Genomic DNA, 26,682 nt, shown 5'->3' with positions numbered 1-26,682 from the left:
GAGAAATGTCTATGGTTTACAATTTCTTTCATTTCTCTGGCTTAAAACATCTTGTTTGTAATGTGCATGGTTTGGGTTTGGTTTTGGTTTTGGTTTTCTAAGTGCGTGTATGAATGTAGTTTGATTTTGCCTGTTTGTTATTCTTCTAAATGATTTGCTTGAACGGTTATTCAGCAGAGCTGACTGCACTATTCTGAGCACTGTCAGTCAACATTTTTATGAGCTGCCCCTTTGGCATAGACTGTGCTTCTGGATTTGTGAGAAAACACATACTCGTATGCTCACATGTGCATGCCTGAACATACACGCAAAACCAATACAGAAATTAAAACAACAAACAGAGGAAGACATTTAACCAAACCCCAGCAGACCAAAGGATTACATCTATGTTATATGAAGAGTTTGCCTATAAATTAATCAAAGATACTTATGCGTTTATACAAGGACTAGTGGAAATCATAAATTGTAACGAAAATCAGGAATGTCCTAATACAACTAGTATTAACTTTTTTTTTTTCTTTTTTTTTGAGACGGAGTTTCACTCTTGTCACCCAGGCTGGAGTGCAGTGACACAGTCTCGGCTCACTGCAACCTCCGTCCTGGTTCAAGCAATTCTCCTGCCTCAACCTCCTGAGTAGCTGGGATTACAGGCACACATCACCATGCCAAGCTAATGTTTTGTATTTTTAGTAGAGACGGGGTTTCACCATGTTGACCAGGATGGTCTCGATCTCTTGACCTCGTGATACACCCACCTCGGCCTCCCAAAGTGCTGGGATTACAGGCTTGAACCACCGCGCCCGGCAGTACTAACAATTTTTTTTAAAGGTTTTCCATATATCAAGTACTGTTCTATATACTTTACATTGAGAATTCCATGCAACATCTCTGAGATACGTATTATTATTATTATTCTGCTTATAGATGAGAAAACCAAGCCCCAGAGAGGTTAAGTGACTCACCTGTGGCTTCAGTCAAATAAATGGAAAAGGGCACAGCCAGATAATTCACATAAGATAAAATGCAATCTCAAATGGAAAAATGTTCGATTGTCAGTGATCAAAGAAATGTAAATTAAAACATTAAGTAATTTCATATCACACCTTTGGGGAGGCTTAAACTATCACTCTCAGATATGGTGGCAACAATGTAAATCAGTGTAAGCTTTCAGGAAAGCCGTTTGCTAATACTTATAAACAACGGTAAGGAGGCTCCCTTTAACTCAGTAATTATACTCCTAGAAATGTATTCTTAGAAAGTTATTCAAAAGAAAGAGCCATATGAATAAAAAATTTGCTGTAGCTTCTTTATGGTATCAAACATTGAAAGCAGTCTAAAGTTCCAAATATAGGATCTTTTAAAGTAAACTATGATACATCAGTGAAATCAAATACCATATAGCCATTTAAACTATAATTATCAGTGATAATGGTAATATTAAAGTTACATAATGTCAAGTGAAGTAGGCCAAATATAACATTTTCCCTATTTTATGACTGCAACTATGTAAAATTATGTATACATATGTTCAAAGACTAGAATGTAACAAAACGAAATCGCCTGAGACTTCAGATGGCATAGTTTTAAGTCAATTTCTTTCCTATTTTTAATTACCTTTATTTTTGTTGTTTACCATATGATGGCAAAATTGGGAGTTAGGAAAAAATAGAAGATACCGTTTCTACCTTTTGGTGATACAGAATGTAGCTAAGCATTCATAGAATCATTGACTTTTAGAGCTGGAAGGGACTTTATCTTAGTGCAACTTCCTGATTTTACAGATAAAAACTCTGAGGCAGAAAAACACTGACTTGCTCAATCACACATATTTAATTAGGAGGCAGAATTTTCAACTCCAAAAGTGACCCCTAATCATTTAGGGTACATCTTGCAGAGAAATTAAGTTGTTAGGACCTATCTTGAAACAGATTATGTTAATAAAAATGACTATTTTAGCCTAATTCTACTTTTTAAAATCTGCATTATCAGCTGCCTTCTTTCCCCAACTGAAATTTGCTTTATGCCAAAGCAAAAGCGCTAATTCTTGACTACATAGTACACACTATGCATATTTTCAGCATTTCAAAAAATGTCAAAATATTTGTAAAGAAGTTGAGTATTTCAAATAACAATGGAAAAGCTGGTAGTCATTTTCTGGTGATGGAAACAGCAGGAATTCAATTAAGATTTAATAAATTAATCACATTGGATTTTACTTTTATACATTAAAAATGTTTTCTAACATTGACTAAAAAAATCTGCTTTAAATCTGTTAAAAATTAACAGACTTTTGGGATGAAAATGAAGAATATGAGTGAATATGTAAACATTTACATAGCTTTACAGAGAGACCCTCATCTACTCACCTGTGATCACAAAAAGCAAAGCATGTCCTCAGGCGAAGTGAGACTCAGCTGTCAGGGGAGGCTCACTACTCTTAAACCTACTTTTGATGATGATAGCTTTTGGCTGGTCTCTCTGAAAGAACAAAGGAAAATGGAGGTCAGCTGTGGTGGCTCATGCCTGTAATCTTAGCACTTTGGGGGCCAAGGTGGGCAGATCATTTGAGGCCAGGAGTTTGAGGCCAGCCAGGCCAACATGGCGAAACCCCAACTCTATTAAAAATACAAACAAACAAAAAATTAGCTGGGCATGGTGTCCTGTGCATATAATCCCAGCTACTCAGGAGGCTGAGGCAGGAGAATTGCTTGAACTTGGGAGGTGGAGGTTGCAGTGAGCTGAGATTGCACCACTTCACTCCAGCCTGGGTGACAGAGCGAGACTCTGTCTCAAAAAAAAAAAAAGGAAAAACATAGGAAAATACTAAAGAAAACTTAGAAGTCACAGATTGATGGGGCTACCAAAGTAGTTTTGGTTTTGGGGGATGGTACGTCATGGCCACAGGGCTGATTTGCAGAGCATATGTAAAAGTATCATGCGCTCACTTCAGGGCACTGTGAGTCTCTGGGGGCATCGACCAAACATCGCACCAGCAACGAAGGTGATGGTGATGGCCGATCCCATCAGCGCTCTGCAGCTGGGCCTTCAGCAGCAGCAGGAAGCAGCACCAGCTCTGGGCACTGGAACAGGAGCACAACCCTCTCATGAGACTTGGTTGGAAGCCCTGGACACTATTTAATAGAGGTTAAGAGAGCTATTGAGACACACACCCTAGGGACTAAGGAAATAGAAAACAAGAGAAATATAAAGAATCAGAGAGGATGACTTTTAGGGGAGAAATTGCTGCTACATACAATCTGTAATTTCACATTAATAGTCATATATTAAGGTTAAGACCTACTCAAATTTAATAATCTGACTCTTTTTTACAACTGTAAACCAGCTCACAATCTATGGTATTCTCCATGATATTTTTCTCTTAGTCACAACTCAGTGGTTCTCAAGCCTGGCTAACCATAAACATTTCCTAGAAAATAAAAAACATCATCCGTACAGGGGAAAAAACAAACAAAAACACACAAACAAAAATGAAAAATCATAACAAACACCAATGCCTAGGCCTCCCATAGATGGATAAAATCAGAATCTGGAGATGGATCACAGGAATCCATAGGTTGGCTTGTTGTTGTTTTTAGAGAGACAGGGTCTTACTCTGTTGCCTAGGATGCAGTGCAGTGGAGCAATCATGGCTCACTGCAGCCTTGAACTCCTGGGCTCAAATAATCTTCCCACCTCCCATGTAACTGAGTCTACAGGCACGTGCCACCATGCTCGACTAATTTTTTTGTGGGGGTAGAGATGGGGTCTTGCTATGTTGCCCAGGCTGTTCTCAAACTTCTGGTCTTAAAGCAGTTCTCCTCAGCCTCCCAAAATGCTGGGGTTATAGGCACGAGCCGTTGTGCCACGCCAAATCAGTATGTTTTAAAAGCTTCTGAGATTCTTCTAATGAACAGTGAGGGTAGAGACCCACTGTTCCAACAAGAGCAGTTAGAAGCTTTCTGGAACATTTCTAATTTTAATGTACATACAAATCACCTGGGGATCTTATTAAACTGCAGATCTTGATTTGCTAGGTCTGAGTTAGAGACTGTGATGCTGAATTGCTAACAACCTCTCCTGGTGATGCTAATGCTAATAGTCTGCAAACCACCTTTAAGTATAAAAGGGATCCAGGAAAATTAAAATAGGTGGTTAATTCCAGAACAGAGGGGCCAGAGACAAGTAACTAACAAAAAAAACAACATTTTTTTTAGCCTAACAAAAGAGTATAACAGAAAATATATAGAACGTCTTTTAATATTACTTGGTCACTGTTATAGTTAGAATGTTTGTATCCCCCTAATATTCATATGTTGAAATCCTAATCCCCAAAGTGATGGTATTAGAAGGCGGGTCGTTGGGAGGTAATTAGGTCATGAGAACTAAAGGGATTAGTGTCATAAGAAAGAGTCCTGAAGGAGCTCAGTTGTCCCTTGCACCATGTGAGGACAAGCAAAAGATGCCTTCTGTGAAGTGGGCTCTCACCAGACACCAAATCTGTCAGGGCTTTTTTTTTTTTTTTTTTTTTGGTAGAGACAGGGTTTCACCATGTTGCCTGGGCTGGTCATGAACTCCTGGGCTCAAGCCATCTGCCCACCTTAGCCTCCCAAAGTTCTGGGATTACAGGTGTGAGCCACCATCACCATATCTGGCCAAATCCTCCAGTGCCTTGATCTTGGACTTCACAACTTTCATAACTGTGAGAAATACATTTCTCTTGTTATAGCAACCCAAATGGACTACGACAGCCACCTCATTTAAATATTCATTAAAGTCAAGGAAATACTATATTGGTAACATGGACATACCAACATTGCCTCCTACCTCCCAGGTTTGCTATATGTGACTGTAGTCATGTCATAATAGTCCAGAAGGGCCTGCTGTGAGTGACACATCCTAGGACCAAGTTTAGGCTATGCAGTTGGAGGTGACATTTGGATTGAAGTAACAGAGAAGCTGAAGTAATAGGTAAGAAGATGAGATAAACTCCGAAGGGAGATTTAAGACCATAAAATGGGAAATGAGCACTTTGGTCAGAGGGCAAGAGGCAGCTAGGTGTGGTGGCTCATGCCTGTAAGCCCAGCACTTGGGGAAGCTGAGGTGGTAGGACTGCTTGAGGATCTCTTGAGCTGAGCCTAGGAGTTTGAGATCAACAAGGTGAGACCCCGTCTCTACAAAAAAATTTTAAAAATTAGCCAGGTGTGGTGAGTATCTGCCCATTGTTTTGCTACTTGGGAGGCTGAGGCAGTAGGATTGGTTGTGCCCAGGGATTTGAGGTGGCAGTGAGCTATAATCACACACTGCACTCCAGCCTGGGAAAAAGAATGAGACTCTGTCTAAAAAAAAAAAAAAAAGCAAGAGGCTGGAGAAACAAAAGGCTCATGCCTATAATCCCAGCACTTTGGGAGGCCAAAGCAGGCGGATCACCTGGGGTCAGGAGTTCGAGACCAGCCTGACCAACATGGAGAAACCCCGTCTCTACTAAAAATGCAAAGGTACCGTGTGTGGTGGTGCATTCCTATAATCCCAGCTACTCTGGAGGCTGAGGCAGGAGAATTGCTTGAACCTGAGAGGCAAAGGTTGTGGTGAGCTGAGATCACACCATTGCACTCTAGCCTGGGCAACAAGAGAGAAATTCTGTCTCAAAAATCAAACAACAAACCAATAAACAAAAATGCCACACTTGGCCCTTGACGAATGTTGAGATTTTTCTCCTATGGTGTGCCAGGCACACTAAGTGGGGAGGTCATGTGTAACTCCTTTGCTTCAGGCCCTCTCCAATTGTCCATCACCAAATACAAGGAGTAATGGAAGGGCTGAGCTTTCCCAGGTTTGCTTGGCAAAGAGGTGATGATCCCAGAGCACACTGCTCGCTGGAGTGTTATCAGAAGGTACTGTGGTGGTGGGAGTCCAGGATGTCTTGTAATTAAGTCCTTCTGGGACTGGGTGACAAGAGTATGCACACATACCAGGCAGAGTCCACATGGGCTGACCACAGTGAGAAGCGGTGGAAGACAGGGTGGTGTATATAAAAAGTGGATGACAAGGCCAGGGAGCTAGAAATAGAGGGCAGAAGCTCATAGTTTGGAAGGCCAGACTGAACACCATGCTAGCTGCTTTTTTAAAAATTGTGGTAAAATACACATATCATAAAATTTACCATCTTAACTATTTTAAAGGGCACAACTCAGTGACATTAGTGCATTCACATTGTTGTGCTACCATCAATATCAGCCATCCACAGAACTGTTTTCATCTTGCAAAACTAACACTCTGTACCCATTAAGTGATAATTACCCATTTCCTTGTTGCCCAGCCCTGGAAACCATCATTCTACTTTCCATCTCTGTGAATTTGACTATTCTAGGTAACCCATGTAAATGGAATCATACTATATATTTTCCTTTTGTGATTGGCTTATTTCACTTGGCATGACATCCTCAAGGTTCATCTATATTGTAGCATGTGTCAGAATTTCCTCCCTTTTTAAGGCTGAATAATATTCCATTTAATGTATATACCACATTTTGTTTATCCATTCATCTGTTAATGGACACTTGGTGCTACTGTTTGAATGTATTCCCAAGTTCATGGGTTGGAAACTTAATTTGCAATTCAACAGTGTTGAGACTTTTAAGAGGTGAGTAGGTCATGAGGGCTCTCCCCTCATGAATGGATTAAAGCAGTTATCACATGAGTGGGCTCCTGATAAAAGGATTAGTTTGACCTCCTTTTCCCCGTCTCATGCTCTCTTGCCCTTCCAACTTCCATCATGGAATGGCACAGCAAGAAGGCTCTCACCAGATTCAAGCTGTTGCCAGTACCATGCCCTTGGACTTCCCAGTTTCCAGAACCATGAGCCAAATACATTTCTTTTCTTTATAAATTACCCAGGCTCCGGTATTCTGTTATAGCAACACAAAACAGACTAAAATACTTTCACCTTTTAGCTATTTTGAAAAATGCTACTATGAACATGTATGTACAAATATCTCCTCAGGTTCATGCTTTCAATTATTTTGGGTATATTCTTAGAAACAGAATTCCTGATCCAGGTGTGGTGGCTCATGCCTGTAATCCCAGCACTTTGGAAGGCCAAGGTGGACAAATCACCTGAGATCAGGAGTTCAAGACCAGCCTGATAACATGGTGAAACACTGTTTCTACTAAAAATACAAAAAATTAGCTGGGCATGGTAGCGTGTGCCCATAATCCCAGCTATTTGGAAGGCTGAGGCAGGAGAATCGCTGGAACCCGGGAGGCGGAGGTTGCCATGAGCTGAGATTGTGCCATTGCACCACTCCAGCTTGGGCAACAAAAATGAACTCAAAAAAAGAAGAACTGCTGAATCATATGATAATTCTATTTTTAATTTTTTTGGGGCCCACTATACTGTTTTCTCTAGCTATTGTAGTATTTGATATTCCCATTAGCAGTGCACAAGAGTTCCAATTTCTCCATATCTTTGCCAACATTTATTATTTTCTGCTTTTTGGTAGTAGCCATCCTGATGGATTTCAGGTGGTATCCCATTGTGGTTTTAATTTGCATTACCCTAATGATTAGTGACATTGAGCATTTTTTCATATGCTATTGCCATTTGTATATAATATTTTGAGAAATGTCTATTCAAGTCCTTTGCCCATTTTAAAATTGAGGGTTTCGGCCGGGCGCAGTGGCTCAAGCCTGTAATCCCAGCACTTTGGGAGGCCGAGGCAGGTGGATCACGAGGTCAAGAGATCGAGACCATCCTGGTCAACATGGTGAAACCCCGTCTCTACTAAAAATACAAAAAAAAATTAGCTGGGCATGGTGGTGCATGCCTGTAATCCCGGCTACTCAGGAGGCTGAGGCAGGAGAATTGCCTGAACCCAGGGGGCGGAGGTTGCGGTGAGCCGAGATCGTGCCATTGCACTCCAGCCTGGGTAACATGAGTGAAACTCCGTCTCAAAAAAAAAAATAAAAATAAATAAAAATAAAATAAATAAATAAATAAATAAATAAAATTGAGGGTTTCATTGTTGAGTTGTAAGAGGTTTTTTCAGTTTGTTTTTTGTTTCTTTGTTTTGAGACAAGATCTCACTGTGTCACCCCAGCTAGAGTGCAGTGGTGCCATCACAGATCACTGTGGTATTGAACCCCCAGGCCCAAGCGATCCTCCCACATCAGCTTCCTAAGTAGCTGGGACCACAGATGCATACCACCACACCCAGCTGATTTTGCTTTTTTTGTAGAGACAGGGGTCTCACTATGTTGCCCAAGCTGATCTTCAACTCCTGGGCTCAAGCAACTCTCCCACTTCAGCTTCCCAAAAATGCTAGGATTACAGGCATGAGCCACCATGCCCAGTGTAAGCATTCTTTATACATTCTGGATACTAAACCCTTATCAGATATATGATTTGCAAATATTTTATCCCATTCTGTGGGTTGCCTTTTACTCTGCTGATTGCATCCTTTAACACACAGAAAATTTTAATGTTGATGCAATCCAACTCTTCTTTTTCTTTTGTTGTCTGTACTTTTGTTGTTATATCCAAGAAATCATTGCCAAACTCAATGTCATGAAATTTGTCCTCTGTTTTCTTCTAAGAATTTTATAGTTTTAGGTCTTAACATCTATGTTTTTATTCTATTTTAATTTAATTTTTGTATCTGGCATAAAATGGGGGTCCAACTTCTCTTGCAAGTTGATATCCAGTTTTCCCAATGTTATTTGTTGAAAAAAACTGTCCTTTCCCCATTGATTGGGGAAAGGATGGTTTTGGCACCCTTATGGAAATCATTTGACCGTATGTGCAGGGGTTTATTTCTGGGGTCCAAAAGGGCTGTTTGTTGAGTTTATGTGAGGATCGGGTGATAATTGTGGTAAAGGTGAGTCAGATTAGGTTCTAAGCTTGAATGACCACTTTGAGTAAATGATGCATAGCGTGAGGCTTTATAGCAGTCTTTGGCCTATTTTGGGAAATCTTACAGATCTCCAGAAAACAGCTCAGATCTCATCTTATGACCAGTGGGATGTACTGTGGTGATGCTGAGAGGTGCTGCTAGTATTGTGAGTGGAAGTTCTGAATGCCGTGGCAGGAGACATTCTGCATAGAATTATGGGTAGCATTATTAAAAGTGACCTTGGATGTGAAACACTAGATGGTACAAAAGCTATACCTTTTTTTTTTTTTTTGAGACGGAGTTTCACTCTTGTTACCCAGGCTGGAGTGCAATGGCGTGATCTCGGCTCACCGCAACCTCCGCCTCCTGGGTTCAGGCAATTCTGCCTCAGCCTCCCGAGTAGCTGGGACTACAGGTGCGTGCCACCATGCCCAGCTAATTTTTGTATTTTCAGTAGAGACGGGGTTTCACCTTGTTGACCAGGATGGTCTTGATCTCTTGACCTTGTGATCCACCCGCCTCGGCCTCCCAAAGTGCTGGGATTATAGGCGTGAGCCACCGCGCCCGGCAAAAGCTATACCTTAAGGACCCATTTCACATGCTTTGTTTGGCTTTTGCTGGATAGCACATGACTATATTGTCCTCAGAGTTTCTTGAAAAGGGTCTCAAAAATGAGGATACCAACTGATATGCTGGAGTTGGCTAAACTATGGTGGCCAAATGATAGTGGCCTCCTGGAGCCAAAGATTTAAGTAGGAGGTGCTTACCACATTTCAGACAAAAGGGCGTCTATCCTGAACTGCAGGCATCTAAAGACCAGAGGCTCATTTCACAAGCCACATGCATTTTAGTATTCTCAGTATGCAGCACAGTTTCTGGCACACAGTAGATGCTTAATAAGCATTTGATTATCTGAATTAAACATAAGCCAAAGAAACAGCAATGACTTTCTTAAATAAGAAAACTCAACTTTTCAGTCAGCAAGTTTCTTAAGGCTAATTTAAATTATTTATCCTGTAGGAGGAGTCTATTTCTCCTTCTCTCCTCAAAAGAGACAAAGAGGCAAAGATTTGATCACCATCTGTATTAGTCAAGTTCCTCCAGAGAGATAGAACCAAGAAGGGGGAGGGGGAGAGAGAGAGGGGAAGAGAGAGAGAGAGACAGAGAGAGAGAGAGAGAGAGAGAGAGAGAGAGAGAGCCAGAGAGGCTGAGAAAGAAGAAAGGATTTATTAGCGGCATTGACTCACAGAATTGTGGAAGCTGAGAAGTCCCATGATAGATCATCTGCAAATGGGAGACCCATGGAAGCCAGTGGCATGGCTCAGTCAAAGTGCGAACATCTCGGCACCAGGGAAGCTAATGGTATAACTCTCAGTCTGAGGCTGAAGGCGTAAAAACCAAAGGTGCTGCTGGTGCAAGTTCCAGAGTCCAAAGGCCAGGGAACCTGGAGCCCAAAGGCAGGAGATGAAGAGGGTGACCCAGTTCCAGGAGAGAGAGAAAATTCACCTTTCCTCTACCTTATTCTATTTAGGCCACCCACATTGAGGGCAGATCTTCTCCACTCAGTTCACTGACTCACCAATCTCCAGAAATAATGCTTTACCAACTATTTAGTTATTCCTTAATCCAGCCGAGTAGACAACTAAATTTAACCATCATGTTATACTTTGTTAAAAAATAATCTATGAATAATGGTATTAATTACCACTTCTTAAGCACCAGTTATCTCCAGGCATCATACCTAGCATTCGATGTGCATTATATTTAGTCCTTGCAACACTTTGCAGGTAGGCATTATTTCCATTTTGTAGTTCAGTGCATTGAAGCTTGGAGGTTTCAAGTGTCTCACTTAAGGTCACAAAACCAGCACTAGTGAAGTTAGGATTTATATCCAAAATGGGTCCCATATTTCTTCTGTGAGAACGCTTTTTGCCTGTTTCTACCTGGGAACTATCATTTTCATCTTCTAGTATGCTTTTATTTGAGGGTAAACCCATTTTCTTCAGCCTCTAATCATGGTCCCTATAAACAAATCATTAACAATCTTTTCTCCATCTCTGGCCTTTTCCCAAGTTCTCCATGTTCCTTAACTTTGGCATCAGTCCAGCACTGACAATATCATTCAGTGTGACACATCACACACACACACACACACACACACACACACACACGTGTGTATGCATTGTGATATCAACAAAAGAATACAACCGTCTCCCTTTCCGTGTTAAGTCAGCATAGAAACTATTTTGTATCTACTCAAATATTCACAGAAAGTCAATTTTTTTAGAACCTGAACAAATAAAAGGAACAAACACTACATGGACCCCTGGTGAGAGCTAGGTGGTGAGATGCTGAAGAGCCATTGACAGTGCATCTCTGATCAGACTACTCAGGAAATAGCCAAGGGACAAAGCAGAGTCCACCCCACACTACTGTAGACTTGGTCTATGTGGCATATGCTTTACCCAGCACTTATAAAAGGTTTAGGTAATTCCCACTTCTGTTCTCTCCTGCCATGTGGAGGGACAGCAACTGATTTAAGACTGCCAGCCTCTTTAGGCCTACCATCCTTATTCCTGGGAGAGGTGGAGTGATTTACCTAATGAGTGAATGTCAGCGGTAACTTAACGCTTGTTTAATTCAGCTCTTCTTTGCTCTTTCCATTGGAGGAAAGTGTGCTGAAATAGGCCTCAAAGGGGCAAGGCCCCCTGTGGAGAGTTCTGTGGCTGTCTAGCTCTGAGTCCTGATTCTGGGGTTCAGTATTAGGAAGACACTAATTCCTTGCACCCAAAGCCAATTTTTTCCAGCACCAGCTTCATCATTCATTGAGCTGAATTTTTTTTGAAACAGAGTCTTGCTGTGTTGCCCAGGCTGGAGTGCAATGGCGCTATCTTGGCTCACTGCAACATCTGCCTCCCAGGTTGAAGCAATTCTCCTGCCTCGACCTCCCAAGTAGCTGGGATTATAGGTGCACACGATTGCATCCAGCTAATTTTTGTATTTTTAGTAGAGACAGGGTTTTGCTATGTTGCCCAGGCTGGTTTTGAATTCCTGGCCTCAGGTGATCTGACTGCCTCGGCCTCGCAAAGTACTGGGATTACAGGTGAGAGCCACCGAGCCCAGCCTGAGCTGACACTTTAATCTCTATTTATTGACACCTTAATTTCTCTGATTGGTGTACAACTTGGGCAGAGAACATAGGGATATTATTTACTGGGTCTCTCTCAAACCTCACTGGATGGCAGCGACTCCCCATTGTGGTCTTCTTGTCTGATAGACTATTCTGGCCTGTATTCTTTGCTTGCCTTCTGTTTATTTCCTCAGAGGGGGACAGTAAATCTTGAATCACTTGGTGACTCCGTTATACTAATGCCTAATCAGTTCCCTTAGTTTCCTTATACAAGATAGGAGTCAGATCTTTCTCCTTCACTGAGGAATGACGGTGATCTTCTGGTTGGCCAATGTCTCCTTCCCCTTTACATCTCTGGGTATATTTCTCCTAAATCTGTGCTGCATCTTTCCAGATTTATGAAGCATCAGCAAACTCATGCTTTGTGATGTCATGATAGAAAACAAAGTCCAAGGGCTCTGGAATCAAACAAAGCATCAGTTAAAGGTAAGTCACCACTCTTCCAAACAGTGTCAAGAAAAAAGTGTCTTATGCAGGGAAGTTTAACTTCCCCTCTGAAGGTTCAATAAGTGAGTCATCCCACTGAAATAAACTGACAATAGACAAATTAACAGGAGAAAAGCTTATAAATTTATTAACTTACATAAGCACGGTGCCACATAAAATATGAGGCTCAAGGAAGGGCAAAATGGAGCTTACATAGCTCCCTCTCCACAGAAGGGAGGGAGACAGAAGAATACAGGCTATTTTGAGGGATAAAGATATGGTTTGGCTGTGTCCCCACCCAAATCTCACCTTGAAATGTAATAATCTGGGCCAGGTGTGGTGGCTTACACCTGTAATCCCAGCACTTTGGGAGGCCGAGGTGGGTGGATCATGAGGTCAGGAGTTCAAGACCAGCCTGGCCAGCATGGTGAAACCCTGTCACTACTAAAAATACAAAAATTAGCTGGCCATGGCACACACCTGAAATCGCAGCTACTCAGGAGGCTGACACAGGAGAATCACTTGAACTCAGGAGGTGGAGGTTGCAGTGAGCCGAGATCGCACCACTGCATTCCAGCCTGGCAACAGAGCGAGACTCCGTCTCAAATTAAAAAAAAAGAAAAAAAGAAATGTAATAATTCCCACATATCAAGGGCTGGACTAGGTGGAGATATAATTGAGTCATGTGGGTGGTTTCTCCTATACTGTCCTTGTGATAGTGAGTAAGTCTCATGAGATCTGATGATTTTATAAATAGGAGTTCCCCTGCACAAGCTCTCTTGCCTGCTGCCATGTAAGAGGTGACTTGGCTCATTTGCCTTTAGCCATGACTGTGAGGCCTCCCCAGCCATGTGGAACTGTGAGTCAATTCAACCTCTTCCTTTATAAATTACCCAGTCTCAGGTATGTCTCTATCAGCAGCATGAGAACAGACTGATACAATAAATTGGTTCTAGGAATGGGGTGCTACTGTCAAGATACCCCAAAATGTGAAAGAAACTTTGGAAGTGGGTAACAGGCGATGTTGGAACAGTTTGGAGGGCTCAGAAGACAGGAAAATATGGGAAAGTTTGGAACATTCTAGAGACTGGTTGAATGGCTTTGACCAAAATGCTGATAATAATATGGACAATAAAGTCCAGGCTGAGGTGGTTTCACATGGAGAAGAGGAACATATTGGGAACTGGAGGAAAGATTGCTCTTGCTATGCAAAAAGTCTGGTGGCATTTTGCCCTTGCCCTAGAGGTCTGTGGAACTTTGAACTTGAGAGACGTGGTTTACAGTATCAGGCGGAAGAAATTTCTAAGTGACAAAGTGTCAAGAGGAAGCAGAGCACAAAAGTTTTGGAAAATTTATAGGCTAACAATGTGATAGAAAAGAAAACGCCATTTTCTGGGAAGAAAATCAAGCCAGCTGCAGAAATTTGCATAAGTAATAAGAGCCAAATGTTAGTCACCGAGACAATGGGAAAAATGTCTCCAGGTCAGGTCAGAGAGCTTTGCAGCAGCTTCTCTCATCACAGGCCCAGAGGCCTAGGAGGGAAAAATGGTTTCCTGGAATGGGTCCAGGGCCCCCCTGCTGTGCAGCCTTAGGATTTGGTGCTCTGCATCCCAGCTGGTCCAGCAGTGGCTAGTAGAGGCCAAGGTACAGCTGGAGCCAAGGCTTCAGAAGGTGCAAACCCCAAGACTTTGCAGCCACATGGTGTTGAGCCTGCAGGTGCACAGAAGCCAAGAATTGTGGTTTGGGAAACTTTGCCTAGATTTCAGAGGATGTATGGACACACAGGTAGAGGTGTGCTGCAGGGGCACAGCCCTCATGGAGAGCCTCTGTTAGGGCAGTGCAGAAGGGAAATGTGGAGTGGGAGCCCCCACACAGAGTCCCTACTGGGGCACGGCCTAGTGGAGCTGTGAGAAGAGGGCCATTGTCCTCCAGACCCCAGAATGGTAGATCTACCAACAGCTTGCACCGTGCACCTGGAAAAGCCACAGACACTCAATGCCAGCCCATGAAAGCAGCTGGGAGAGAGGCTGTACCCTGCAAAGCCACAGGGGCAGAGCTGCTCAAGACCATGGGAACCTATCCCTTCCATCAGCATGACTTGGATGAGAGACATGGAGTCAAGGGAGATCATTTTGCAGCTTTAAGATTTGACTGCCCTGTTGGATTCTGGACTTACATGGGGCCTATAGCCCCTTTGTTTTGGCCAATTTCTCCCATTTGGAATGGGTGTATTTTTCCAATGCCTGTACCCCCATTGTTTGTAGAAAATAACTAACTTGGAGGCTGGGCATGGTGGCTCACGCCTGTAATCCCAACACTTTGGGAGGCTGAGGTGGGAGGATCACCTGAGATCAGGAGTTTGAGACTAGCTTGGGCAACATGGTGAAACCCTGTCTCTACTAAAAACACAAAAATTATTCTACTCAAGTCTTGATCCAAAAAAAAAAAAAAAAAAAAGAAAGAAAAAAATACAAAAATTAGCTGGGCATGGTGGCAGGTGCCTGTGATCCCAGAGACTTGGGTGACTGAGGCAGGAGAACTGCTTGAACCCAGGAGGCAGAGGTTGCAGTGAGGCAGTGAGTGGAGATCATGCCATTGCACTACAGTTTGGGTGACAAGAACTAAACTCCATCTCAAAAAAAGGAAAAGAACTAACTTGCTTTTGATTTTACAGGCTCATAGACTTGCCTTGCTTCAGATGAGACTTTGGACTGCGGACTTTTGAGTTAATGTTGAAATGAGTTAAGACTTTGGGGCACTGTTGAGAAGGCATGATTAGTTTTGAAATGTGAGGACATGAGATTTGGGAGGGGACAGAGGCAGAATGATATGGTTTGGCTGTGTCCCCACCCAAATCTCACCTTGAATTGTAATAATCCCCACGTGGGCCAGGTGGAGATAACTGAATCATTGGGGTGGTTTTCCCTATAATTTTCTCATGGTAGTGAATAAGTCTCATGAGATCTGATAGTTTTATAAATGGGAGTTCCCCTGCACAATTTCTCTTGCCTTGTGCCATGTAAAACATGATTTTGTTCCTTATTCACCTTCTGCCATGATTGTGAGGCCTCCTCAGCCCTGTGGAACTGTGAGCCAATTAAACCTCTTTCCTTTATAAATTACCCAGTCTTGGATATATCTTTATTTTATTTTGAGACAGAGTCTCCCTCTGTCACTCAGGCTGGAGTGCTGTGGTGTGACCTCGGCTCACTGCAACCTCAGCCTTCCAGGTTCAAGCAATTCTCCTGCCTCAGCCTCCCGAGTAGCTGGGATTATAGGCACACACCACCACACTCAGTTAATTTCTGTATTTTTAGTAGAGTCGAGGTTTCACCATGTTGGTCAGATGGGTCTCAAATTCCTGACTTCAGATGATCCATCTGCCTTGGCCTTGCAAAGTGCTGGGATTACAGGAGTGAACCACTGTGGCTGGCTGGGTATGTCTTTATTAGCAGCTTGAGAACAGACTAATACAGGCAGTAAATGATTTTTAGGAGAACTGAGTGGACCCAAAGAGCAAACAGTACTTTGTAAATGATTCTCTTTGAAAACTAAATGGGACCAGAGGACAGATAATAGTCTGGTACAAAATTTTTTTTGTGCTCTCAGGGAGGTAGCAATAAATTTCAAAAAGGCAAGAAGCAGAACTTCATTGTGAACAAAGGTTGTCTTATTATGCAGCTAAAGTCTCCCAGGTAACCTCTCAGAACTGCCCTCAGAAAAACAGATGAAAAGTCTGTCTGGGCAAGGTGACTTTTAGTCTTTTCTGGTAGTTAATCTTCCATGGTTATTTGATGAGATTTCCTAAGGAGGGGATTTTAGGCCCATGGCATTTCATTTGGAATAAGTCTTCTCAGTCAGATAAGGAAACTTCCATAGAGAACTCCTCCCTGTGCTTGATGTGGGGTGGAGGTACAGAAACTAAGAACTCTTGTTTTTTTTTTTTTGTTTGTTTGTTTGTTTTTGAGATGAAGTTTTGTTCTTGTTGCCCAGGCTGGAGTGCAATGGCGCCATCACTGCAACCTCTGCCTCCAGGATTCAAGCCATTCTCCTGCCTAAGCCTCCTGAGTAGCTATAGCTGGGATTACACGCATGTGCCACCACACCCAGCTAATTTTGCATTTTTAGTAGAGACGGGTTTTCTCCATGTTGGTTAGGCTGGTCTTGAACTCCCAACCTCAGATGATCTGCCTGCGTTGGCCTCCCTAAGTGCTGGAATTACAGGTGTGAGCCACCACGCGCAGTCAAGTCCTTGGTTCTGAGGCAGCTTAGATGGCCTTTTAATTTCCTTTAGTTCAGTGTGCTCAGCATGTTGAAGCACCATCCTTTGCGGCATTGTTTTCTGCACCCTAATGCTTTTAGTAGCCATTTCTGTGCTACAAAAACACCTGAAATGGTGTTTCAGGTAAGCAGGAAAAAAGCTCACGGCCTCTAGCTTTCCTATTTCTAAAGCTCAGCTAGCTCTCTTTCTTGGGTTCTTTCTCTGAGCTTAGGCAGGGGACAGTTAAGCCTACAGTCCGGTTTTCTGAGATTCAGCCATAAGTCACTCTTGCTACAATCTTCTGTGATCGTGTTTTTCTTTGGGTCACTGAAGCAGTATTTGGCTAATCTGCCTGTGAACACTGTCCACTTTCCGTAAGGCCAGAGTGCTGCTTGCTTCTGCTGATAGTCTTCCCTGCAGGTGACTGTTCTTGACTGTGCTTTAGAGGAATGACCAACCCTGGATTCCTCATCACCATAGTGACACAGTGTGCTTCCTCAATTGGACCTTGTCTATGCCAATAGCTTAGTCTTTGTTTGTACCACCATGAATTTGCTATTTGTTTTTGTTTTGTTTTCAGACAGTTTCACTTTTGTTGCCCAGGCTGAAGTGTAGTGGTGCAACCTCGGCCTCACTGCAACCTCCGCCTCCTGGGTTCAAGCAATTCTTCTGCCTCAGCCTCCTGAGTAGCTGGGATTACAGGTGCATGCCACCATGCCCAGCTAATTTTTTGTATTTTTAGTAGAGACGGGGTTTCACCTCATGGGGCTGGTCTCAAGCTCCTGACCTCAGGTGATCTAGCCACCTCAGGCTCCCAAAGTCCTCGGATTACAGGTGTGAGCCACTGTGGCCGGCCAAATATGGTATTTGATTTGACATTTTATATTACAGATTAAGTCCTTATGAAAGACAATGCTTATCCCAGATGTACTTAAGATCTTTGATTTGTCAGTGCTTTCTACTTTCATTCTACCTATCATTCAACTTTCTTAGCTTAACCATCTTTTTTTTTTAAACCATCTTCTAATGTAAAAAAAAAATTGCATTAATATATAAAAGTATAGACTTCAAGTTTAGAAAGCCTGTCTCTTTGGAAAGTTACTGACCTCATAGCAAACTATGAATAAATTCCCCAAAGTAGGATGAACCGAGCAATTTATATCCATATATAAACATAATTATACTATATAGTTACATAACTAGAATAAAATTTAATGTAAATGTGCCAAAGAGGAGAAGAAATCACAGAATATTTTACAAAACTTACATGAAATAAGAAAATGTTCAACTATGTAATAACCAAAGCTTCCTTAACTTGGCAATCTTGGGAACTTAGAAAGTGAGGTAACCCAAGTCAAATTCCTTTGGTGTCACAGTTCCTCCTGTACCAGGCCAGGTAATTGCCAATGAAATTGGAGTAGAGGTAAGCCCTGGATGTGTTGTGTAGTGTGTGAGGTAGTAGGTGAAAAACAGTGAAGAGGTAATTCTTTATGCTCTAGAACTTCCTCGTGCACATGATCAGCTTCCGCATGAGCTTGGAGGAAAAATAACACTATTAAAATATCTTTTTAAAAGTTAAAGCTAAATGAGTATGCATTAAAGCTTTGAGAATTGGGGAAAAAATCTATGAGGACAACGTCAGTTTGCTTATCCAGGGAATGAGCAAAACTTAATTCTCATGCCAGCATGGGGCTGCTGGGCACCCAGCTCCTTTCACTGTGGGTAGAAAACGAGTCCCCAAGTTGCTACTGAGCCAAACTTTAAAGGCCAGTCAGGAAATGAGCAGCAGTCCCAAATGGGAAAGACTGGATCCATGTTTTTTTCCTAAAGTAAACAAAAGATATGCAAAAGTATTTCCTTGCACTATTTGGCAAGAGAAAGAAGCACCTGGAGAGTGATTTAGGGAGAGAAACCATGGAAGAAATGGTAAAACAAGGAAGGTTATAATGAAGCTTTGTCTCACTAATCTCCAGAGCCCAGGTGTTCTATTAGGAAACAAAGATGCAAATGAAGAGACACTCAGACTGGTGGATTAAGAATATATTCATGTAAAGGATAGGTTTTCCATGCTTTTTGGGATGCTGAATTTCATCTTTCATTTAGATTAAAAAGAAACTTTAAAAATATCTTCTAGAAAGTCAAAGTAAAAATATAAATATTAAAATAAATGAGGACTGTGAAAGAAAAAGTATGAGCAATGAGAAAAGCAATTATCCTTGGAGGCAGAAATTTCTTTCTTGTTTCGATGCAGCATGTGATGCTGGCAATTTCAGCCATTCTCTTTCAGGCAATTTTCAGTGCGAGTGCCAAACACTGCTTAGGGGGCTGTGTCTCTGCTCACCTGAGGGAACAGGGCACAACTAAAGCCCTAAGGAGAGCGATCGAATTCTTTACACCAAGCATTCTGTTCAGCCGGACCGCCTTAGGAGGAACACAAATTGCTCTCAGGAGGCAGGTGAGAGAAATGAGGCAGCAATTATGTAGTGTTGCTTGTTCTAAGTACATAGCATTAAAAAACAAAACAAAACAAAAAAAACAAACAAAAAACACTAATGCAATGGACTCAGCAGCCGGCTCACTGCTAATTTTAGGAAGTCACACAGGTTTAGTGCTTGTTCCCTGTGAAAAAGCCTTAAAAGCCCAAAGGGCGACTGTCTTTCTCCAGTGTTTTTTGAAACAACCAATACTTGATATATAAAGATTAAATGAGGAAAAATTAATTTCTGTGTTTTCTGCAGTGAACTAGGAGCAATGGATTGAAAACATTTGGCCAAATAATTTTCATAAGCATAACAAAATTCCATTTTCCTGGACCAAACCTCATTAGCCCAACTAGGAAAGATGATGCTTGGGGCTTTTTAGGAGGCAATCGAAGGCTCATTTTATTTGATAGGTAACATCTGATAGAGAGAAGCATTTCACGCCCTGGGGCCTGGATCTACTTAGTGGCTACCTGCTGGAGAAAATCAAAGAAAGATAAAGAGCCAGATCACTGGGATGCCAAGGACACAGCTACCTGGGCACTATTTGAAGTCCATGTGTTCCTCAAGTATTGATTTTTTTCCTCTTTCTGTAACGTTAACATGTATTTATTCATTCAGCTGCCTCTGGCTGTTCCTTACTTAAGGTTAAGTGGTTGTGAAACCACAGACACTATAGAATCAGGAGCTGTTGTTTTAAACTCTTGGCCAAGTGGAGGTGCCTGTTAGCTTGCCTCTGCTGAGATCCAGGGGCAGCTGAGGGTGGGCTGTCTGACCATCTGGAGATTTCGGTGTGCTGCATCCATTTTATGCCAACCTGCCTTGCCAGAATTAGGGTCACTGTGCTCTGAGACACTTTGAGATGGTGCTCAAGGGAGCTGTGCTCTGCAGCCTCCTAGGTCCCTCCTGCAGGTGCACTTGCTTTTTTAATCTGATGCTATTTTTCTTACCCTCTGTAGGCACTCACACGCAGAACTATTATTACTTGCTTGTTACTGCATGTTGCTGATTCATACTCATAGGAAAAAGTAATTTTATCTTCAACACCTCTTCCCTGTCATTTAAGACATATGTAAATGAAAGACAGATTTTGGCATCCACTTTTCTCTGTAGATTTGAGGCCACAATATAGATTCATTATAAATGAAGATGCAACTGTTATTTTACTTCTATTTATATTTATAACTACACCAAAGCCATCTTGCGGGTACCTTTGTGCTTCTCAAATCTCAAACCATATTCCAAGAAATCGTATTCCAAGAAATGTTCAACATTTCATGCTTGAATTGGTATTAATGTGGCATTAATGTACATACAATGTTTTAAATAATGATGTTTTCACTCATATTTTATTACTGACACCTCCTGATTTCACATATTTTACATTACCCTAGAGCTGAATCCTTTTGAAGACATTTTAAGGGTTTCTTTTTTCCCCTTGCAGTACAGAACGATTTTTTTTCTTTAAGTGAGGAGTATGCAAGTGAGAGTGCTCTGCAAGGAGGGATGCCAAGTGGAAGGCTGAAGCCTGAGGGGGTGGGGCAAGTGCAGAACGAGGCAGAGGCAAAATGCTGAAAAGAACTGATTGAAAGCTTTTTGCTTTGTCATTCCTCTCAGTTCCTTTCCTTCTCTTCCTTTCCAATTTGTAATTGTGGACAAGTGTAACCTACTTATTTGCTAGAATGGTTGGATCTAGAATGAGCCATAACCTTGAAGGTCGTCCGAAACAAACTCCTCTCCACTGCTATCGTTTTCTGATTCAGAAGCTCTCTTTCTTCCCCGCTGCCTTTCCCAGCAGCATTTGGGCCCATCCGTTATAAGTGCAGCGGGTAGAGTAGAGGTTTTGGAATCACACAGTTCTGGGTCTTCGTTGTGACTCTGCTACTTACTAGATGTGATATCCTGAGCAAGTTACCCAACATGTGTTCTGTAAATGGTTATCATAAAAATGAATTCGTAGGAGTTTGAGGATTAAATAATGCATACAGTATACATGAAATCTGGCATTCAGAGCTAAATTAAGAGTAGTAAGCAGTTCAATAGGAGCTAGGACCCATGCTTCCTGTTTGACTCTGAGGCAACACTTTTTTCCAATGAAAAATACTGTCTTTCTTACAATGTCTCATAAAACCTTTGAAAAAGTCTATGTTGCTGGAATACTGTGTGTACTGTCTTGCAGACTGCAAATGCTGTTATTAATAACAATACCTCACATATATTCAATGCTCTAGAATTGACAATGCACTTTCACAAGCGGGGAAAATACCCACGCCAACACAAAGTCTCCTGATGACTAATAGAGGCAGGAAGCAGGAGGAGCAGAGGCTTTGAAAGAGGTCTATTAGCGATGCAAATGTGAAGTTATCTGCACTTGTGAGGAGCATAACAAACATCAAAACCAATGAGAAGTAACAATGTGTGATCTATTCAGGCTTCAGGACTTTGATGAGTTGGAAGTTTTGGGGTTTAACAATCCAGATGGTTCTGATGGCTTTTTTTCCTCCAAGAGGGCAGCGAGATGCATATGGGTGAATTTTCACGTGCAAACTAGAGTACAGCAATGACACAGAATCACATACCGGTAGAAACTGGAACATGTTCACAATTTGGAGACAAAGCATATGGAACTGAGACTGGCAAAGCAAATAAGTTCTCAGAAGTCAGTGTTAAATGGGTGTTTCAATACAGGCAAATGTGTCATACCGAATGCAAAACTTTTAATAATAGACACTGTTACCTTGACTTTCTCAGAACCTTTGGAAACAGTTCCTCATGTGTGAGAATTTTTACATTTGGACAATGCTCAAAAGTGAATTTTTAGAAATAGAGAAAAAAAATGAAGGATGCATTTAAAAAATATATTCCATTGTTTCTATATTATAAGAAGATGAAAGAATATACCTTTTACTGCTGGAAAGAAAATGGTCCTTTTGAAATTCAGCTCTCTCAGAAGATGAATTTTTAAATATCAAACTCTGCCTAACCAACTGGTCCTAGCTTTATGGATTTGAGGGGTAAATCAGAATTTCATGCAGTTATCAAATATTTTAAACTAATACCCAAGCAGTTACATTTGCAACACTTCATGATTTCTTAACATCTATAGACAAAATTCCAAATAGGTTTTTCTCTTTTCTTTCTCTACCAAAATCGACATTTTTTCTAGCAGCAAACCCTGAGAAGGAAGTTGCTGTAGGTAGATTAAGAGAGAGAAAGACTGACCAGGCAAGTAGAAGACACTGGTGGAAATGGCCCTGCTGCGCAGCCATGTGGAATAGAAGGGCTATGCTGGACAGAGCCCAAAAGAGACCAGTTTGTGTCTCACAGTCCAAATTTGGTTGATGTATTTTTGAAGCTTCTAAAGGTTAACTCACATGCTGTAATACATTATAGAATAAGACACGAAGCCGAATTTTACTGTGCCAGTCAAGAGGCTGGCTTGAATCCGCTATTTAGAACTGAGAGAGACAGTACAATTTACATGTGTGAGAATGTGAGAATAATTTTACCTTCTGTTGTTTTTAAAACCACCTTGGGCCATGATTTTTAAATGGAGACACAAGGAGATCTGCTGGGGTTCCCATAGCAACATTAACTTATCTAAACTGCCCCTGTTGTATGTAATACTTTCATTACTAGTTTGGCTTTTTAATGTACACTTTAATTATGAAATACAACTGAGTTAAGAGTCTTGGGCAAATTTTAACGTTTACATTTACTGATTTATGCATGTTTGAACAGAAAGCTTGATAACTACTTCTGAGGACTTGCCATCAAGGCAAGTTTGTGCAAAAACCTTTATGTGGTCTTCCTTGCCACTGATCTCTGACCTCACTCCATTCCATTCCATAGGCAACTCCTCAATCTCTCTCAATACATTTGTAAGACACCATGTCTAGGATAAAACAGAAACAAAATAATCTCAGATGGCTCCAGTTCAGAGACTAGAAGTCAATATACCTGCTATTCTAGGCTATTTGAAAGCTGACCCCTTCCCGTCTTTTCTCCCTATTCCTCATGATTAATGTCCCATACCACACTTGTCTTCTCACCATCTGCTGAGAATGTACATTCAAGAAGTAGCCTGAGACCTACCTCCCCCAAGAAACCGGATTCTTTTCCATTCTTTTTCAGAGCTCATTTCTCTCTCTCTCTGTAGAACTAATTACTAATGCTGCTATCACTGCTATATGATGCGTTGGGTGTGACTGGACAGCATCCTCCCCTGGTTTTTTTGATAGCAGTGTCTTGATTTTCTTTTGAAGAACTTTCTCCCATTCCGGGAATTGACATTTTCTTCTACTCCAAGCTGCAGTGCAGTGGTGCAATCTCAGCTTACTGCAACCTCTGCCTCCCAGGCTCAAGCAATCTTTCCACCTCAGCCTCCTGAGTAGCTGGGACCACAGGTGCGTGCCACCATGCTTGCCTAATTTTTGCATTTTTAGTATAGACAAGGTTTCACCATGTTGCTCATTCTGGTGCCCATTTGTAAGACACCATGTCTAGGATCAATTAAGCTACCCTGTCCCAGCCTGTTAAGAGATGAACCAATAAACCGGGCACGGTGGCTCACGCCTGTAATCCCAGCACTTTGGGGGGCTGAGGCAGGCGGATCATGAGGTCAGGGGTTCGAGAGCAGCCTGACCAACATTGTGAAACCCGGTCTCTACTTAAAAATACAAAAATTAGCTGGGCGTGGTGGCATGCACCTGTAAACCCAGCTACTTGGGAGGCTGAGGCAGGAGAATTGCTTGAACCCAGGAGGCGGAGGATGTGGTGAGCCAAGAGCGTGCCATTGCACTCCAGCCTGGGTGACAGAGTGAGAGTCTGTCTCAAAAAAAAAAAAAGAGTTGAACTAATAACTAAAGCTGGACCAATGTCATTCTTCTAGAAAATTGCATTTTAAGTGAACTCAGAAAGGAAAAACAGTTAGAACTAAATTATTCCAGTGATGGTCCTTTCAAGAGAGTATTCATTTCTTCTAGGTTTCTGTGGTTCATAATCAAAGTCTGCTAGCTGTTAAGTTCCCTATTTGAGTATTTGATTGTATATTGTCTTAGCTCATGATTTACAGGTTTGGGATATGCACATTTTATTTTGCCAGCTGGATGCTATTTATGCTCCCTGAAGAGCACAAACAGGGTTGGATCTTTATTGTTTGCATTATTCCATAGAATTCAGCACTCATATGTAAGTACTCAATAAATATTATGTAATGAGTAGCAGACCAATCTAAAAAACTTCATTTCTACAAAATATTATTTGCTAGCCAATTTATGTCCTTTCTGAAGCAAGGGGGTAATAAATAAATTTTTAACTGCTACAATTTAATAATTTTCTTGGGTATGACAGTTGTCTTAAACACAGCTTACAATTGATACCAGAAAGGGTCTGGATCCAGACCCCAAGAGTGGATTCTTGAATCTTGGGCAAGAAAGAATTGAGTCCATATAGTAAAGTGAAAACAAGTTTATTAAGAATGTAAAGGAATAAAGAATGGCTACTCCATAGGCAGAGCAGCCCCAGGGGCTGTTGGTTGCCCATTTTTATGGTTATTTCTTGATTATATGCTAAACAAGGGGCGGATTATTCATGCTTCCCCTTTGTACACCATATAGGGTAACTTTCTGATGTTGCCATGGCATTTATAAACTGTCATGGCACTGGTGGGAGTGTAGCAGTGAGGATGACCAGAGGGACACTCTCACTGCCATGTTGGTTTTCATGGAATTTGGCTGGTTTCTTCACTGCAACCTGTTTTATCAGCAAGGTCTGTATGACCTGTATCTTGTACTGACCTCCTGTCTCATCCTGTGACTAAGAATGCCTTAACCTCCTGGGAATGCTGCCCAGTAGGTCTCAGCCTCATTTTACAGTCTTTATTTAAGATGAAGCTGCTCTGGTTCAAAAGCCCATGACACAACAGCTTGTCAGTTTATATATCTTTTTTTTGTGTGTGTGTGTGAGATAAAGTTTCACCTTGTTACCCAGTTTGGAGTGCAGTGGTGCGATCTCAGCTCACAGAAACCTCTGCCTCCCAGGCTCAAGCGATCCTCCCACCTCAGCCTCCCAAGTAGTTGGGTCCACAGGTGTGTGCCACCATGCCTGGCTAATTTTTGTAGTTTTCGCAGAGACAGGGTTTCGCTATGTTGTTCAGGCTGGTCTCGAACTCCTGAGCTTAAGCAATCTGCCTGCCTCAGCCTCACAAAGTGCTGGGATTACATGCTACTGCACCTGGCCTAACAACTTGTATATCTAAGAATAGCCTGAAAATAATGTTAGCATGGGCCATACTTCCTCAATTTTAGGAAAAGAAAGAAGAACTAAAATTCTATTTCAGATATCAGCCTCTGAATTAAAAAAAAAAAATTTGGAGAAAATAGACAACAAAACAAAAAATAATACACTCTGACCGTGGGCTTGTTGTAGCTTCCCCTAGAAACAAGGTGTGCTTTCTCTTTGCAATCAGATGACAAAGGGAAGAGTTTGACTGTGTTTGGGACCTGGTTTACTAAGCCTAAACAAAGTAAATGATTTTATTACTTGCAAAAAATGTCAAGTTGTGTTTTCTCAAAATTATCTGACATAATGCTAATTTAATCGAATGTTTATAAAATTCAAGGAACAAATACAATGGTTAGATGTAATAAATTCAAACAAGCTTGCGCATATCAAGTTTTCAAAACACAGAAAAAGGCACATTCTGCCAAACTACTTACATGTGCTTAAAATGCACAAAGGAACTCACCTATGACAAAACAGCAGGAAATACAAATTCTCTTTTTTTTTTTTCTCATTGTCTTTTGGGACACAAAAGACTTACAGTAGTCCTTAAATAGCATAGTCCTCTGGCTTTGTATCTTAACATGTTACAAAGTTCAGTCTTGAGAAAGGAGTGTAGATACCATATTGGAGCTATTCTGAGTCTGGTGCAATGGTTTCTGGAATTTGCCTTGAACCCACACTCGATGCATTTTCACTTGTTTTTTCCTATTAACTTGTAAGCGACGATCAACCAGATTTTGCTTTTCATCTAAACTGGCCTTGCAGAACATACTGTGGACTTCCCCTGTGAGACAAAAATGGCAATCAAAGATATGACATGTGACTGGGGATGGGGGGGGTCAGGAATGGAACATTGATGGAATAACTGACCATCTAAGTTTCACTTATATAAGAAACACTCTCTAGAACAATTTGGTGAAGCAAACCTGTGAAACTGAGTTTCTTCTACTTCACAAAAAATACACCATGCATATAAAAATACACCTGTTAGGCCAGGCGCGGTGGCTCACGCCTGTAATCCCAGAGCTTTGGGAGGCCGAGGTGGGTGGATCACGAGGTCAAGAGATCAAGACCATCCTGGTCAACGTGGTGAAACCCCGTCTCCACTAAAACTACAAAAAATTAGCTGGGCATGGTGGCGCGTGCCTGTAA

At 41.6% G+C, this 26,682-nt stretch overlaps 1 protein-coding gene across 4 annotated transcripts in view; it reads right to left on the bottom strand.

Annotated features, from left to right (window-relative positions):
• Positions 1-17,956: 17,956 nt before the first annotated feature.
• The window catches only part of METTL8 (methyltransferase like 8), a 117,836-nt gene continuing 109,110 nt past the window's right edge, over positions 17,957-26,682 (bottom strand). The window contains exons 10-11 of one of the 4 annotated variants that reach the window (XM_032292997.1): positions 25,994-26,314; positions 17,957-23,140 (exon numbers count right to left, since the gene is read on the bottom strand). In XM_032292997.1, the coding sequence (XP_032148888.1) occupies positions 26,124-26,314 (191 nt within the window). In that variant the 3' untranslated portion in view covers positions 17,957-23,140; positions 25,994-26,123. Of the gene's footprint in view, positions 23,141-25,414; positions 26,315-26,682 lie in introns of those variants that run through there. The other 3 variants (XM_032292995.1, XM_032292996.1, XM_032292998.1) reach the window with 3 other exon arrangements.

Source organism: Sapajus apella, unplaced genomic scaffold, assembly GCF_009761245.1.
Source record: "Sapajus apella isolate SASKATOON/1434 unplaced genomic scaffold, GSC_monkey_1.0 scaffold28, whole genome shotgun sequence".
In the NCBI taxonomy this organism is placed as follows: Eukaryota; Metazoa; Chordata; class Mammalia; order Primates; family Cebidae; genus Sapajus; species Sapajus apella.
Note: the sequence above shows the minus strand (reverse complement) of the source record. Positions and strands in the feature narration are given on the sequence as shown.